This window comes from Panthera pardus, unplaced genomic scaffold, assembly GCF_024362965.1.
Source record: "Panthera pardus isolate Hobbes unplaced genomic scaffold, ASM2436296v1 HiC_scaffold_11, whole genome shotgun sequence".
NCBI lineage: Eukaryota > Metazoa > Chordata > Mammalia > Carnivora > Felidae > Panthera > Panthera pardus.
Genome location: NW_026526666.1, coordinates 97,558,167 through 97,576,266, shown reverse-complemented (window position 1 = coordinate 97,576,266; position 18,100 = coordinate 97,558,167). Strand labels below are relative to the sequence as shown.

The window sequence follows — 18,100 nt, the reverse complement described above, 5'->3', positions numbered from 1 at the left end:
CTCCTCACTGCCAGTGCAGAACCTGACACAGGGTTCAATCTCACGATCTGTGAGACCACAACGTCCCGATTGTGCTGGCATCTGTATTGCTTTTACCAATGGTAGCTATATTGCCATTCTCTGAGGCAGACTGGGTTTCGAGAGGTATGGGTGTGGAACTTGACTCATTTCAAGTTACGTTGGAAGAAGAAGGAGATCATTTTTGTTGAGTGGTCTGCTCGTTTTAGAAATTTTAAAAAATGAAGTAGATCAAAGCAAAATGGAGTAACAACTTTGCTTACAGGTAATCTCCCCACCCACCCACAGCCCACCCACAGCCATTCTCTGATTCCCTGCTTTGATGATTAATGATGTCCCCCCACCCACAGCCATTCTCTGATTCCCTGCTTTGATGATTAATATACTTGTAAGCAAATCATTGCTGTAGTAATTTTCCTAGCTTCATAGTTTTTATTTAGTGAAGTTTTATGAGCACTTGACCTCACAGCAGAGATGTCTTACCTCATGGCTCTTGGTGCTTCATTTCAAGATTTTCCCAGTCTTTGAAATGGAAAATTAGTGTAGTGTCTGTGGGACTTCTAGAACTTGAATTAGGAACTCTGCCTGTAAGAGGTGTGGACGTAAAAGCAAAGGCAACTTTAAAAACGTACGTCCTTTCAATTTTGTTAGATTCAGTTACAGGCCCTGGATATCAGACTCTCCTATAACGATGTTCAGCTGTTTCTTGCCATCGCCAAATCCATCCCAGAGCAAGCCCATGCTGCCGGCCCCGACGCAGTGGCCTTGGAGGCCAGCTCCGTTAGCAGTCACGTTCCCGGTGCGCCTCGAGCCGGAGAGGAAATCAGAGAAGGGACGAGACATACCCTAGATCCTGTCTTGGGTAGGTATCGAGCTGTACGACCCACTCAGTCTTCTTAATGTCTATCCTTCTTGTTAACTTTCAAGATTTTCTTTTGCACAATTAAATTGTTCAGAGGATAATTACATGTCATTAAGTGTAATTATAAGTATGATCCTCTAACTTTTAAAAATTTAAGAACAAATACAACACCCCAAACCGGCTGTGCTAGCCGACACCAGTTTTCCTTTTGCCATTTCTTCCAGAGTTCTATAGATAATGCGAAGGTTTAGTTTTATACCTTGAGTTTTCCTCCAAAGCTATGTGGATGATTCTAAATGTCGGTTTTAAGCTTTTACAAACACAGTCAATACAGGGAACACACTCTTAAAAATTTCAAGGTGCTCCAGTTAGGATCCCGTTTTTGCCTAGAGAACTATAATGTTTTCGTCACCCGTTTCTGAATTTCTTTTCTTTTTTCTTCAGTTAGTGGATTAATTATATGCAATTATTTATAAAAATTGTGTCCCGCTTTTTCCTAGAGTTACAGCTGGCTAGACTACAGGAGCTGGGATTCAGCATGGACGATTGCCGCAAAGCCCTTCTGGTCTGTCAAGGTAATTTGCACCCAGGTTTCCATGACCTGTTCATCTGGATAATAAGCTTGCTTCTCATTCCCTGCCTCTCCTGCTCCCACGAGGTGGCTTGGAGAGCTGGACTGTATTTTGAAACCCCTCCGTGATTTTCTTTGGGCTGACCATGATCTTGGGCTGGAAGTGATAATGAGCAGCAGTATTTCTTAGTGGATGAGAACGTGGGCCCTGGAACCGATGCTTGGCTTCAGGTTTTCACTTTGCTGCTTTTTGGTTACCTGTTAGCGACTCGGGCAAGTTACTTAGCCTCTCGGTAGCAGTGCTTCCTTATCTGTAAGAGGAGGGTAAGACCACTTCCCTTGGAGGTTTGATACAAATATGCAGAGGCGCTATAGGCAGAGCACTTAAGGGAAGTGCCTGGCCCACAGCGGGAGCTCTAATGCTGTCAGCTGCTGTTGCTGCTGGTGGAGGCGCTGGCAATGCTGATAGTCACGACCGCCGAGTGCCCGTGTGCCTCGTCCTGTGTTCTCTTGAATTTTTATAGCCTTGCAGGTGGCCATTATTATCCCATTTCCGATAAGGAACCTGGCTCAGATAGATTAATTAACTGGCTTCAGGTCACCTATTAGTGAGGGGCTGAGTCTGCCTGGGTTCTTTCTACTGCAACATAATTTCCTTCCCACCTCCCTCTGTGTGTGGTCCTTTCTCTTAAAACAGGAAGATACAGCAAAAGCTGTGTTTTTTCTAGTCTACACTTACACGTACATTTTTCTGTTTCTTCACGTACTGTATGTACCCATACGTATATATACATATAATACCGTGTATGTTGGCAGATTGTATTGCAAATACAATTTTATAGCCCTCTTTACAACACGGTTTTATTGAGTTATAATATTATTGCGATATACTTAATATCAGCAGCATCTTCCCATGTCATTAAAGTTATTTATAAACATTGATTTTTTTTTGACATTGATCAAATGATATATTTTAATTTATTTAACTGTTTTTTGTTTTTCATTCAATATTGTATACAATTCTGTAATAAATAGTTTTTGGTATGAACTTTTGTCTATAACTTTTATTTAGTATTTCCCTGGTAGAGAGACCTACTAGTATAAATCCTGGATCAAAGGTTATAGATCTGTTTTTCGGGCTTTTTATTCAAATTGACAGATCTTTTTCTGCAACATTGTGTACCAGGCGACACTCTGACCAATTACGTGTGAAAACGCTGCTCTCACCGCACGATTGTTTGTATTAACTGTTATCTTTTTCCTTCTGTGACAAATGACAGTAGCTCTAGTTAGCTAGTTCGATTAGCTTAATACCTCTTAGTGTTTACGTTGTCTATTTTTTTCTCTTTCTCTAATAACAAAACATTTCTTTTTAATTTCTAAGAGCTTTTTAGATTTTTGTGAATTTTTATTTCTTTAGTAGCTAAGGTGTCGTTCCATCAGTTGCGAAAAAGATAACAATGACTAATGTTAATAGAGCCTTCAGTACGCGCCGGGCTCTGCTCCTGGAAGAGCTTTACTTGTGCTCATTTGTTTCCTCCTCATGGCAGCCCTGTCTGTGGGTGCTGTGGGCAGAGATCGAGGAACTTGTCCAAGGTCCAGCATCCAGTAGGTGCTGGAATCCGAAGCCAGGCCATCTTCCTCTAGAGCATATGCCCTTCACCACTCACCCCTGTTCTGTGCACTGGTCTCTGCTAATTTATAAATATGGGGTCGCATGGCTTTCCTTTCCTTTTCTTTTTAGCTTTAGCAGTCTGGTTATGTTCAGAGGGCTGTTATCTAACGGTCGTGTGTCACACACATGCACTTCTCATAGCTGTCTGTTCGCAAGGAATTGTGATCGGTTGCGAAGACGAAGTATAGTAGCACATCATTCTATGCAACACTACATAGTGGGGTGCCTGGCTGGCTCAGTCCGTAGAACATGTGACTCTTGATATCAGGGTCACGAGTTGGAGCCCTACATTGGGCATAGAGCTCACTAAAATAATAATAGTAATAGTAATAATAATAATAATAATATAATAAAACCCTGCATGGTGAAGATTACGTACTTCCCTACTAAGTGACGTCTAGAATATGGATCCTGTCTTTTCCTCTTCTCTCCTTCGATGGATGTCATAATAGAGGAGGGATGGCTTCTGGAGGCATTTTGAACCGGATCATGAACGGTGGTGAACTTGAGTGGAAGATGTGCAAGGGGGGTACATTCTGTTTGCTTAAAAATAGAATTGCTATCATCACACTAGGTTTTTTTCCCCCTTTAAGTCTAAGAGTACATCTGGGAACAAGGTTCCTTTGGGCTGTCCAGCAGGTCCCTATGAACTTTATTTCTCTGTTTCCTCAATGAGTTGCTTGAGTAGCTGTGCGAACTGGCTGAACTGATCACCTTTACATTTTTTCGAAGGCCAACTGAAAAAGGCAGCAAGTTGGTTGTTTAAGAATGCTGAACCTCTGAAGTCTCTTTCCCTGGCTGCTGATAGCCACGAGAGCCAGGGGCCTGTGGCAGCCCAGCTGATCTCTGGGGTGGAGGTGAAAGCTGAGAGCGTGTGCATCTGTTTCATCGATGACTGCATGGACTGTGACGTTCCCCTGGCTGAGCTCACCTTTTCCCGTGAGTGTCGTCCTGATTTTCAGATTCATCTTGAAGATTTGCAGTGATTGCCAAGCCGTTTGCACCTCCCCCCCCCCTTTTTTTAAATGATATTCATCCTCCCCCCACCCCCCCTTAGTCGTATGGGTGAAATTTAGATAATAGTTTTACATATGTTTTTCATTATTTCTATTTTAAAGAAATGTGTATTTATTTGCCATATGTGGCCTTCAGCCTCTAGTTTGGGAATAATAGAAATTGTCATTGATGAAATTTCTGTTATATTAACAGCTCTACCTAAATCGTTGTTGGTGTCTCCATTTTGTTTATCTTTTTATATATCTAAAGACTGGAGTGAGTACTGTTCTTAAAGACGTTTAAAAGCTAATGCTCTACCTTATATACGTTTGAAAATAAAACACACACAGTCTTACGAGAATGCTTCCCTCAGTGTCCTCCATGGGGCCCTGAGAGCTGTCTTTCACTAGCAAGTGACAAGGGTATGAGGACCCTACCCCAAATTGTGTCATTGCAGGTGGTGGTAGATGGGGCTTCTGAGGAGAGTACCCGAAAATCTCACCGCTGTGTTTACTTTTAATATTCCATTGTTTTGATCTTGCTAGCCTCTTTTCCCTTCAAGGAAAATTCCATCCTGGGTATTGAGCTCAACCTTTGACACACTGGAGAGGCTTCCTTTTCCCTGTGCTTCAAGGCACCACAAGGGCCACTTGATTGAAAGTAACAGCTGGAATTTTTGACTGAGTGTCTTTTCTGCAGGGAATAATTACTTCTTATTTTTCTGTGGTAATCTTAAAATTTTGAGCTAATATTCATCAGGACATAACTGCTCTCATCAGCCTGCCTTCTGATTTTCAGATATTCAGGGAGAAGTATGTTTTTTATGTACCTGCAGACTTGAAATAACACAGATACACCTGCGTGCCAAGGCTGGGGCCAGAAGGAGACAAAGGTGGCATTTGCCTGAGGCACGACACTTAAAGGCGTGCCAGGAAACTCAGGAGCTATGACAAATAAAATTTTAACACAGTGGTTTTTTTTTTTTTTTAAGTCAGAATTCATGCCAAAAACCCAAGATGAACAAAATCTCAAAATTTGGTGTGCTTTCCTATGATTTCATCAGTATCAGCTGTGACTGACATCTCTTCACTGTGATTTAATCTGTGAAAGAAAGTTTTGGTTGTTCTCACCCCAGCGCTATAGTAAAATTTGCTTTCATTGCAGGCCTGAGTTTTCTGCAGCATGTAAGGACCAGCCCTGAAGGGTACGCCCACTTCACCCTTTCTGGAGATTATTATAACCGTGCTCTGTCAGGTCAGTATACAAGCGTATATTATCATGGGACTTAAAAAACACACTTCAATATTTGCCTGGGCCAATTTCTACATAAATTTTGCGTGAGGGAAAGGGGGTGGGGCTGGGCAGGGAAAGATGAAACACAAGTGACTGCATGAGCACAAAAGATAGAGACTTTTCATTTTCCTAACATATCTGATATGTTGCAACTGAGCTATTTAAACCCAAGGTTTCATATGAAGTTCATTGTTTTTGATTCAGGAGTTTGGCTCATTCTGGAATATGAAATTGCTAAGGATCATTTGGCCCCGATAGTAGCTAAATTTCTCCTCCCCCCCCCCTTTTTTTTTAAGTTTTTATTTATTTAAGTAATTTCTGTACCCAATGTGAGCTTAAATTCACTACCCTAAGATGAGTTGCATGTTCTTCCCACTGAGCCAGCCAGGTGCTCCTGATAGGGAGATTTCTGCCCGTAAGCCTTTTGTTTTTTTGTTTTATTAAAAAAATTTACATCAGAGAGAGAGTGTGCATGCGAACACAGGGAAGGGGCAGAGAGAGGGAGACACTGAATCCAAAGTAGGCTCCAGGCTCTGAGCCATCAACACAAAGCTAGACGCGGGGCTCGAACCCAGGAACCATTAGATCATGACCCGAGCCGAAGTCGGACTCTTAACCTACTGAGCCACCCAGGTGCCCGAAAACTTGAGTCTTTAAAACCCAGGGAGGTATCATTTTTCTCACCTATCAGACTGGCAAGAATGAAGTGTGAGACTATGAGCCGCACATAATTTCTTGCCATTCGAATTGTAAATTGGGGCAACCACTTTGGAAAAAATTGACAACTAGTAAGGTTGAGTATAAGCATGCTCAACAACCCAGCAACATACTTCTTCTAGGTCTGTACCCTGGAAGGATCTCTTGCTCATGTGTGCTCGGAAACAGATAGAAGACTGGTTGTAGTGCTGTTCCTCCTCCTCAAGGGGGTGTTTCTCAGAAGTAGAATGAGTATGTAGACTGTGGTATATTCATAAGTGGATTACAATTCAGCGGGGAAAATAAATGTGCCACAGCTACCTGGCAGCAATATGAGTGAATCTCAGAGGCATGTTGTTGGGCAAAAATAGGAACTTGCAGAAGAACACATACATCAGATTCCATTTATGTAAAGATCTCCAGTAGGACCGATTGACCAGTATGTTCTGAAGAAATGCATGTGTGTGTGGTAAAACGATAAGAGCAAGCATGTGATTAAAAACCCAAACCAATGTTTACTTGGAATTGGGTGGGAGAGGGTTGGTGGCAAGGGGGACTGACACGGGAGAGTGGCACTCGGGGGCTTCCAAGGAACTTTCTGTTTCTTAAGCTGAATAGTGGGTACAGGACTTTGTAGTAATTTTATTCTTTAAACCACATATATGTGTTGTTTATATACCTTTGGCACATATGATTTAAAATTAGAAATTTGAAAGACTTAATGAATTTCCAATTATGTTCTACCTATTTATTCAACCAGTGGATTTTTTTTTTTTTTAATGTTTATTTTTGAGAGGGCAAGAGAGAGTGAGCGAGAATGAGTCGGGGAGGGGCAGAGAGAGAGGGAGACACAGAATCCAAAGCAGGCTCCAGGCTCTGAGCTGTCAGCACAGAGCCCGACATGGGGCTCGAACCCACGAACCACGAGATCATGACCTGAGCTGAAGTCAGATGCCCAACTGACTGAGCCCCCCCAGGCGCCCCTCAACTAAGTGGATTCTCAACATAAGCAGGAGAATCAAATTTAGTAGTTACTTCAGCTGCTGTTAGTACTTTTCCATCCTGTGTCAGAGACTCCTTTTTCCATTTTGAGTGGATCAAAAGCAGGTCCTGCCTGCTCTTTCATAGAGAAGGCACATGCACTCTATGCCCTCCTTCCTCCCCCCTCTGGAAGACCATGTGGGGCACGTATCTGTCCCTGTAGTGATGTCCTCTAGCCTGCACAGGCATCCGTAGGGTGACCTATAGCTGAAGATGGTCCTTTCTCTGTGAAATCACATTGGAAATAGAAAGCTATTAAGCTATAGTTTGTCCTTGCTGAGCATTTGTGAACAGTGTTCCCCTATAAACTCTTGATATCTGCTTAACAGATGTCTTATTTCCTGTGTTCTTTTAGGCTGGGAGCCATTTATTGAGCCATGGCCATGCTCTGTATCCTGGCAACAACAGGCAGCTAGTCGTCTCCATCCTCCTCGACTGAAGCTAGAAGCCAAGGCCAAACCCCGTTTGGATATCAACATCACCTCTGTACTCATCGGTGAGTGGAAAGTTGTCTCTAGAAGATTGGTGCCTTTCTGTACCTAAGTCCCTTGTCTAGAAGACTGTTAATCCTGGTTTAGCAAATACTCAGGCCCACACCAGACATCACTTACTCAGCATGGCTGCTTTCCTGATAAACCCTAACCTAGCCTCACGATTCTTCTCAACCCATTGCTCTAGAGTTGGCATCCTGTATTAATGCCGTCCGTGACCAAGCAAGAACTTAGACCATTTGGGCAACATAAATGTCCGTGATAAAAACTCTCTCCCCCACCATGCTTGGTCATGGGTTTTTGTTTTTGTTTTTGTTTTTTAATGTCCTAGAAGTGAGTTTAGATACATTTCTTTCCGGGTACTCACACACACAATAATTTTTAAAAGGTGTAATTTTGACCTTGTGTTTATAGTAGGATAAATTGCCTGTACTGTTTCCCATCAAGTTATCATGTTGACCTAACTCTGAAAATCACTGGGTTGAAGGATTGCCAAGCTAACGGTGTGTGTTCTGAAAGTTTCTTGGAAAACACCGACATGTACATTCCTGGATTTGATGTAGTGAGTTGGAACCACTCTATGCCTATATTTATATCATCGTAAGAAAAGAGTTACATTATCAAACAATCAGGTGTTGCCTGTCTTTGCTATGAAAACTCTCAAACTGTTTGAATTACTATCTACATGATCTGACTTTTGGGTAATACTGTGGTTATTTGAGTGATAACACGTACGACTGCAAATCTGCAAACTTTCTTCGGTGTGTGTGATCGAGGCTCATAGGATATCCATTGGCTTGTTCTGTGTCAGAAGAAGATGAAGAGAATGTATGGTGAAATGAGACCCTAAGTTTATTGATCGAAAAATTTTAAAACCGCTGTTTTACATGATCAGATTTCATTCATTAAATTTGTCTGGATAATTGATCTCATGATACTGTATTATTTTTATCTGATGTTATTTCTTATATAATATATGCACCTGGAAGTTTAGGTGAAGTTTAGGGTAGTGTTTTGGAAAGCTACGATAAACAAGAGGTTACCTCGAACAAAAGAATTTTATTGATATTTCTGATGAGCCATTGTCTACTTAAAAATGTCTTCTAAGGGTGCTTGGGTGGCTCAGTTGGCTACGTGTCTGACTCTTGGTTTGGTTCAGGTCATGGTCCCACAGGCTGTGGGTTTAAGCCCCGCAATGGGCGCTGTGCTGACAGTGCAGAGCCTGCTTGAGATTCTCTCTTTCTCCCTCTCTCTGCCCCTCCCCTGCTCACACACACTCACTCTCTCTCTCTCTCTTAAATAAATAAAAAATAAATAAAATTTTAAAAATGTCTTCCAAAAGGCATTCTTGTCTGTGGTAAAGCTTTTTTTTTTTTTTTAATTTTTTTCTTTTTTTTTTTTAACGTTTATTTATTTTTGAGACAGAGAGAGATAGAGCATGAACAGGGGAGGGGCAGAGAGAGAGGGAGACACAGAAACGGAAGCAGGCTCCAGGCTCTGAGCCATCAGCCCAGAGCCCGACGCGGGGCTCGAACTCACGGACTCACAGACCGTGAGATCGTGACCTGAGCTGAAGTTGGACGCTTAACCGACTGAGCCACCCAGGCGCCCCAAAGCTTTTTTTTTTTTTTTTTTTTTAAACCTCCGATTCCTTGCTCCTAATACCATGCTGAAACCCAGAAATATTACTGTGACTTCTTAGTGTTAAAATAAATCTTCTATATAGCCAACTATTGGAACTGAAAACCAGAAAGCCAGAAACCAATAACTCTTGTTCTCAAAAATATCATACCTTAGTTAGTAGAAAAGGTCTTTATCCCGGGGTGGTGCATCGTAATTATTTTGTCAACCTGCCCTTCCTGTCACATTTCTCTAAAAACAGTAAGACCGTTCCCCTGGAGAATTGTCAGCTGGATTTCAGCCTCCCGAGTTTGGTGGTTTTGAGCAGCCTCCTCACTAGTTTTTTATGTCTCGAAACCCCATCCCTTAGCATGACATACCACGCTCTTCCCAAACTAACTCCCTTTTCTAGCCTTCTTTGCTATCTCCCTTCGCCAATATGTTTGGTGTGCCACAGTCACACCGAAGCATCAGTGTTCCCTAAAAGGGCTGTGTACTTTCGTGTCTTAGAATCTTTGCATTTGGACTTCTCTTGGCCCGGCACGTCCCTGCACCCCTAATCCCACTGGTAGACTCTAACCTCTCCTCATTCTTCAAGACCCAGCGCAAAGGTCCCCACACCTCTGAAGATTCCCGTGGACCTTGGCGTGTACTGTCCCACTTCTGCCAAAGCAGAATGAGCCTTCCCTGTTCTGTGCTCCCATAGAATTGTATTTATGACTTCGTTTTAGCTCCTTCCACATTGCGGCTTTGTGGTGATGGTTGTTTGGTTAACGTTGATTTCTTCCAGTGCAGCATGTTTTCCAGGGGACAGACTTTCTGAAAACCTAGCATAGCGCCTAGCATGCAGTAAGATGCTCAACAAAAGCTTGCTTTACTGAATAGAAATTATTTGACTTGAAGCCTCGATCTTTTCTATTTCCGTACTTAATATCTTTGGGGAATTCTTTCTAGACCAGTATGTAAGTACCAAGGAATCGTGGATGGCAGATTACTGTAAACAGGACAAGGAAATAGACTCGACCACATCAGAAGACTGGATGGGCTCTTCAGTGGACCCTCCATGCTTTGGACAAAGTAAGATTTTTCTCTTCCAGTGTCTGAATAAATCACTGTTGACCAATGCAGCCATGTTTTATTGAGAAATCCAAATAGAATTGTCATTTTCTATGGAAAAACCTACAGGAAATTCTGACTGTCTTCTTTAGTTCTGTTTTAATCTCTGCAGGAGACATTTTTCTGGCACAACATATTGAACTTTTGATATGGGCTCTAATTCCTCCACCTTTGTGGGAAAGCAAAGGTCTGTGATACACAATTTTCTAAATTCTGGTAACATTGCATATGAGCTGGCGTGCCTGAAAACGCATCAAGGTCAGCCGTTAGTGAGTGTGTTTCACTTGGCAAAACTTTCCAGTTGATTGGGACTTTTGGACTGGATTTTAAAAACTAACTTTACAGTTTTGTGAATCTAGAGGTACAGAGTTTGGGCATATTCTTGAAGGGAGGGCAGGCAGGATCCCATATGGAAGAAATTGTTAAAAGGAGGGCTCTGTATTGTTCATAAGGAAGAAAAGAATTGAATACCCAGCCTTTTGAAGAGAGGAGTCCGTTTGTTCTCTGTTAACGATATTTTCTTTCCTTAAATTTAATGCCTCACCATGAAGCTCTGATTTCCTTAGAGCTGGGGAGATTGTGACGGCCAACCGCGTGGTCCTTAGTTGTTCCACAAGCCATTGTCCTCCAAATTCAACTCAGCCCCAACTCTTTCAGTGTGGTTTCTTTGGGGAGTCCTGGCCGGGCTTCACATAGCTCATGAATGCTTAAATATTCCATCTGGTCTGCAAACATGTCACGGGAAGATGGATTTTCTTAGTTTATGAAGTATTTGAACTGGTTCGTCTCTCCTCAGGGTGTTTAAGTGGATTTTCTGTCTGCCTTGTATTTCTAGAAGGAGGGACAGGGAAATGTTAGCCATGCTTGCTCTCTGTATTCCCAGGCTGTTGCTTCTGAGTCTCAAGGTCATTGCTTAGGAGCCAGGGCTTTTCAGATAGCCTCAGCCTCGATTCTGGCTCCTCCTCGAACCTTCCCAATTTGCATGTCCAAAGAATGTAACAGTCTCCCCAGAAGACTCTAAGTAATCTTTGTAATATGTAGTATGTCCTAGAGAGAGTGTTTCTGAAGTTGTTACTCCTACAAGGGGATCTTGAATCCCGACCCCGTGTAAACACAGGGAAGACCTGATCTTCAGGATTCTGATGAAGGACTTTCTATTGTCCCCACCCTCCCACCTCTTTAAAAAACACTTTCTCCTCTTCCTTTATAGTTAATAAGCTGCCTTATCTGTGTTAAATGCCGGTGCTAAATTAAAGCTGGCTTTTTATTTACTTACAGATCTTTATGGTTACTTAGGCTTACAAAGGCATAGCTTTTTATTTAGACATAAGAGAATATACCTACATTTCCAAACCTCTTTCCTATTGGAGGTTCCTGGGTAGCACCACGTATGGCGGATGGGACTGTATTCCTTCAGCAGGTCAACTAAATTAAAATGGGGCATTTGTTTTGAAAGTCAGTAGACTTGAACCTTCTTGACCCGACCGCATCTCTTGGGTCCTGCTCACGAACATTTAGTCACAGTCCCCCCAAATTTGTGCATTTTCTTTGGGCGGGCTTCAGAACAAGCCCTTGAAAGAGAGATTCTTAATATGAAATCCCACCTGACGCAGCTGCTGGTTTCTCACTGTCTCTTTAGCAGGGGAGAGAAACTAGTGGCCTCATTTTTGACATCATTGTTGGCTCTGTTCAGTAAGGGCTGAGATTCCTGCAGGTAGACGTGGGTGGCATGAGTTTATGAGTTTTGTATCCAAAGGACATTTTATGGAAATATCAAATGTGAATATTCTAAAAGCTTCCATGCTTAATTTCTAATGTAAGTAATATCACGAGATAGCTCCTTGGCAGAGACTCTTTAAACTCGGAACACAGATGGACTCTTTCCCTTGAAATTTTGAGACCCGTGGGGGATTAGCCTTCTGCTGCTACTGCCTTTGCAAAGTGGACTGGAGCACCCAAGTCTGTCCTGACTGGTCTCGGGGACTTTTCCATGCCGTGTAAGAGCATACACGCTTTAAGTGAAAAATCCTCAAAAGGCTTTTCATTCTGTTTAAAGAGAACGTGGACTACGTTTTCTTTCCCCAGTTGAGAAAAAAGAGGGGCGTGCTCCTGTGACACATCGTCCACAGTAAAAGCCAGCATGAAAATGTCTCGCTCGCTTTGTCAAGTGCTCTTTTAGCTGTTAGCGGTCACTGAAGGGAATGATCCTGTAACTGCATGATGCTTGCGCTTTTTGTCACATGCTCTCTTTGTGCTAACGTTTTGGAGGTGAGTCTTCTTATTCACTGTATTTATTCTTACCCTCTAACTTTGTCTCTCCTGTCCACCAGGCCTCCCCCTTGTCTACCTTAGAACTAGGAGTACAGCCAGTCTGACTAACCTAGAGCACCAGATCTATGCTAGAGGTACAGTATAGCCAAGCGAGGGCTTGCTTTCTTTTCCTATTTGAAGAACTGCCTTGTACATCAATTTTCTGTGAATGGGAGCCGAGTGGGACGTCCCCAGTTGGGAATGCTGTGCTTTAGTAGCAGGGAAGAGCGCTTCCCACGGATGAGTACGGTGACCTATCAGAAGCAGGTGCGGTGCTGACTCTTAACGCTGCGTCGTCCATCTGCCCCAGCCCTCAGCTCCGCGGTGTCCGCTGCGCGGTGGTGCAGAAATACCCAGCGCCAGAGGTGATTTCTTACTTCGAAAAGCAAGTAAATGGAGGAAAGCCGCCCTCCATCAGGCAGCGCTTTGTTTATAGAATACCCAGCGAACGTTTATTCTTTTTTTACAATTTTTAAATGTTTTATTTACTTTTGAGAGAAGAGACAGAGCGTGAGTGGGGGAGGGGCACAGAGAAGGAGACACGGGATCCGAAGCAGGCTCCAGGCTCCGAGCCGGCAGCACAGAGCCCGACGCGGGGCTTGAACCCACGAACCCCGAGAGCCTGCCCTGAGCCAAAGTCGGATGCCTAGCCGACTGAGCCATGCAGGCGCCCGTCAGTGAGTGTTTATTCTTAGGGCAATGCCAGGGGGTCTGGGGAATAGGAGCTATCCTGGTCAGCAATTGAGCTAAGAAAAAATTTCCCGGTAAATATTTGCTTAGAAACAAACTGATTTCTTTAGCTATAAATTGAGTGCTTCAGAGATAGAAAATAAAATGTTCTTTATTTCTGTCTCTGACCCTTTATTTAAGCTTTCTTGAGAATTTGACTAATGAGTAAATATGATAGAGGAGACCATAAACCTCAAGGATTTGGAATCCCACGATGTTCACTTCTTCACTAGTTTGAGGGAGGGCAGTTTATGGTTTATGTATGTACTCGGCTGACCCCAGATCCTGCCGGGTCGTGATGTATTTTGTAAAAAAGACCATTAGAGCTTCCTCTGTTCAGATCAGGAATATTCATACACGGGGGCAGTGCAGTGGGTTTTTTTCTGCCAGGGTTTTGTGCAGATGGATGTTTAGGGAGAGGATTCACAAAGGAAACCCGTGATTGAATCTTCACTTATTGATGGATTTATACTCTAAGCCTTTCTACCTCTGTTATTTAATCTCTCAGGCTAAGCAAAACCTTATTCCCCGTAGCTGATGAGGACATGGAGGCTGAGAGAGCCTGAGAAATTTGCCTTTATCCACATGACTAGCTAGGAGCAGACCTGGGACTTTAATCTGTTTCTTCTGATTTACAAGCCAGGTCCTTTCTGATAGACTGGATGCTTATAAAGCACGTTTATAAGGGCCACGTTGCTCTGTGAAACAAGTCTAGCAGGCTAGAACTTTCCTCAGCCACACGAAGCCCAAGTTGGACGTGAGGAGCTTCGGGTTCTCTTGGCCTGTGAAGAAACCAGGTCTGGTCACTAGACTAGAGGCAGATTTTCTGGGGCCACAAGGGAATATGCTCTTCTCTCTTGGGTGGACTTGGGAGTTTTGTTCTCTTGTGTCGTGCCAAAGGCAGGTTCACAGCTGATTTGGGCCGTAGTGCAGGAGATGTCAGATTGTCCCCTGCTGTTGGGTTTGGATTTGTGAGCGCTCCGTGTATTTTTATTCTCAGAGAAGCGGGCTGCTGAAGCCTGTGCTTTTGTGTGTAATCCACGCAAGAAGCTTGGGGCCCTAGGCAGTGCGCCTCCCCAGGCTGTTTCATTCCAGAGCGGTGCGCTTGTGACTCTCTGGACGTGGAGTCCTAGCACTTCTTTCTGTGTGACAGTGTGATCAAAGCCATCTGCCAGCTGTTCTTTTTTAATCTGATTTGCAAATGGAAACTTACAGTCTGGCTCACAGTAGGCTATGAAGGCACATCTGGCTTCTTTTCCTCCTGGGTCCTTTATCAGCTGTCATAAAGCAGCCGTCTCCCTGCACGCCTGGTGCCTCTCAAGGTGCCACAGTAAGGGCTCTGTGCCCCTGCAGACAGCTCTTAAATCTTTACTCCCCCCTCTGCCCTGGTCACTAGCCTCATGGCTGTTCCTTAATTTTGTACTCCATGAACTTTTTTTTTTTTTTTTTTTTAAAGCCAACCTTGGGAATTAAGTGAGGCCATTGGTATGAGAGCACGAGAAATGGGTATATTCTGGGTGGTCATCTAGGAGATATTCAAGGAGATGATCACTGCAAGTAGGTGGGGCATCTCTAAAGACTAACTACAGAATTGTGGGGACGCCTTGCAGACCACTCTTCATTGGACCAACCGTTTCTTACACTCACTCCCCTGAGCCACTGTCCTTTCGGAAATAGAACTTGCCTTAGCTTGTAATTGCTTTTTTTTTTTTTTTTTTTTTTGCAGCGTTTCTAGTAACTAACTTCTGAAAACTTTAGAAGGCACAAAGGGGAACAAAAGCAAGCGATTATTTTTTAAAAGGCAGCAGCAATTCTTGACTTCCACGATCCCAGCCCAGGCCTTAGCCTAGCAGTGGGAGAAGGCACGGCCCATTGCAGGTTTCCTTCTTGTTTTGCTGGCCGGAAGCATGTGGTCCTGGAAGATGAATCTAATTTTGCTCTCGTGTTGTCCGTGGGCACTTGCAGTCACTCCTAGATGTCATTTTCCGCAGCTGCAGACCATTTGGGTCCGGGTCCTTCTTGGGCTGTTTCTCTGCTTTAAAGCTGGCCGCATGGGCAGTGTGAGCACGGGGCCCCTGCCTCTGCGGTTCCTGCCGCCCCCTCCCACTTTCCCAGGGCCACCGGCAGAGGAGACGTGGGCCCTGGGTGAGCAGAGCCGTGCCCGTCCTCCCGACCCGCTGGTCCAGGCCAGACCGCGCGGCAGGGCAGCGGTGCCGCAGAAGGGTCTCCAGGCACGCTGGGCGCTGGACAGCCACTCCTGGCCGCACGGTCTCCCACTTCTCTGTTTCCTTCCAGTGTTTCTAGTCAGGGCTCTGGGATTTGGTTACTTACGGTTTTGTGATTGATCACCATTTCTTTCCAGTGTCCTTGACAGGAAGCTGTTCTGTGAAAAGAAATCATAGTTTGTGCTCCTTTTGTAGTCCCCGTAGTGCCCACGGCAGATGGTGCTATACATATTATGTTTAAAAAACAACAACAACAACGACAGCTAAAAATCTCATGTAAGAAGTTTTGGGATAGTAGATTTCTGATCTTCCAGGGAGGGAGGGGGGAAAATATGAATGTAAGAGAATAGAAAAGATGTTTTTATTTTGCTATAATGTGCATAATATGACTGAAGTGTAGCTGCTCTAGGAAGGGCGTCTTTGTTAAAGCGCGGGCGTTTTGGACAACGTTTGAACAAGGATGTGTGCCGTGTCTTGCTATCGTCTGGGTAGGGCCGGGCACCTTCTCCTGAATGCAGGCCCACAAGAGTTGTGGGAGGCCTGGGGGCTGGGAGCAGTCCCTCGTCACAGCCAGTCGTAGGGGGACGGTCGCCACGTAGCAGGCAGCAGAGGACGCGGAGACCCCGAGAGTCCTGTCGACACACCCGTGGTGGCTCTGCGTCTGTTGCCGCAGCCGCCGTCGGCCCCTTCGCACGCGAGACGGTTAGGGGCCCTGTGTGCGGCTGTGGGCGGGGGTCTCTGCTGCGCAAATGGAGGAGGGGTATGCTAACGGCCTCTTCCGTTTGCCCACAGCAGAGGTGAAAACCCCGAAGCGCCGGCAGCCCTTTGTCCCTTTTGCTCTGAGGAATCACACAGGCTGCACTTTGTGGTTTGCCACCCTGACCACCACACCCACCAGGTAAGGAACACCTGCTCCTGTGTGCCGGCCCAGCAGAGCAAGGTGGGCTCCTTCTTGAAGCCCTGGGGATTGTATTTGAGTCAGTGACTCGCTGTCTTGCTGGGATTTTGTGAGGGAGGTGGAATCTGTGGCCAGAGAAGTAGGTCCTGAGTCTGAAATACCCAGATTACGATCCCGGCCCTGATGCCCGTTACGTTCAAGGTAGAAGTCCAGCAGGTTAGGGATGTGAGTATGAAGGTGGGAGGGAGAAGTCACCCCATCTTTTCTCAGTCTCCACCCCCACCCCCTTTGAAAAGAAGCTGTATGTGGTTATTAAACCAAACAGCCTGCATTTTTCTTCCAAGATGGCTTTGAAAACACTCCCCATATTAAACTCCCACCAAGAATTCTTTTCCAGACTTATAGCAATTCACCCCAGATGGAAGCGGGTGGAGTTTGGAGAACAAAGAGGTTACCTGGGCGGAGTGACAGTGTTCTCTACCAGCTTTCTGCCTATGTAGACCTTGGCTCAACCCTCCAAACAGACGCTGATCTTTCCAATTTAGGGAATGAGGTGCGTGAAATAAGTAACAGAATCTGCTGACTCGAAGCCACGTTTCTCCCGCCTCCACTAAGTATGATCACGCTTCAGAGGAGATGTTTGTTTTTTAGAAGCAGTTTAGGTCTGTTCCATTCCAGATAGTCACTTAAAAACTCCCTTTAAAACTCATGACTGAGTTTACACATCTCCCTGTGTACTGGGCTCTGTTGCTGGAGGTAAGTGGCTGTGCAGTGATAGCTTTCAGCTGTTTCTAAAGCTTCACAGAAGCCGTGATGGTCACAAAGATAACTGTAGTTACTGACCTTTTAGTTTATCCTGGTAGCCAGGCTGTATGGCCTTCTTATGTAGATCGAGTGCCCGGAGGGTTTCTGCCCCCAGAACCAAGCTCTGGTGAGAGGGAGTCGAGAGAGAAAGAGGGACAAGCTGGCGTTGTCTGCTTTGGTTCCAGGGCTGCACTGTCCCACAGTGGGAGTCCAGGGCTCGTTCCAGAAGGGAATGGAACATTTCTTGATGATGCTCACAATGTCAGCGAATGGCGGGAAGTCCTCACGGGTGAAGAGATTCCCTTTGAATTTGAGGCAAGAGGAAAGCTAAGACACAGGTAAAGCGTTGTGTGTTCTCTTCCTCCCCACCAAATAGACTGTATATATCTGTATATTATAAAAGATAGTCTCTAATGTTTTACGTTTTCACTTGCCTTTATTAATGATTTTAATGTTTTATCTTTTTATTATGATGATGATGTTTTAAAATATTTATTTTGAGAGAGAGAGAGAGAGCATGTGTGTGTGTGCGAGAGTGGGGTAAGGGCAGAGAGAGAGGGAGACAGAGAATCCCAAGCAGGCTGCCAGCTGTCAGCACAGAGCCCAACGTGGGGGCTCGAACTCACGAACTGTGAGATCATGATCTGAGCCAAAGTCAAGAGTCGGACACTTAAGCGACTGAGCCACCCAGGTGCCCCTAATGTTTTATTTTTAAAAGGTATTTTGAAAATCAGCGTTTCCTTTCACTGTCTTGG

General features: G+C 44.5%; 1 protein-coding gene across 1 annotated transcript in view; it reads left to right on the top strand.

The window, feature by feature from the left end:
* VPS13D (vacuolar protein sorting 13 homolog D) overlaps window positions 1–18,100 on the top strand; it is a 257,047-nt gene that overhangs the window by 85,854 nt on the left and 153,093 nt on the right. Inside the window, 9 exon segments of the mRNA XM_019461427.2 lie at window positions 670–880; window positions 1,381–1,455; window positions 3,859–4,065; window positions 5,287–5,376; window positions 7,508–7,648; window positions 10,218–10,340; window positions 12,710–12,784; window positions 16,436–16,541; window positions 17,531–17,683. Of these exon segments, the coding sequence (XP_019316972.2) occupies window positions 670–880; window positions 1,381–1,455; window positions 3,859–4,065; window positions 5,287–5,376; window positions 7,508–7,648; window positions 10,218–10,340; window positions 12,710–12,784; window positions 16,436–16,541; window positions 17,531–17,683 (1,181 nt within the window).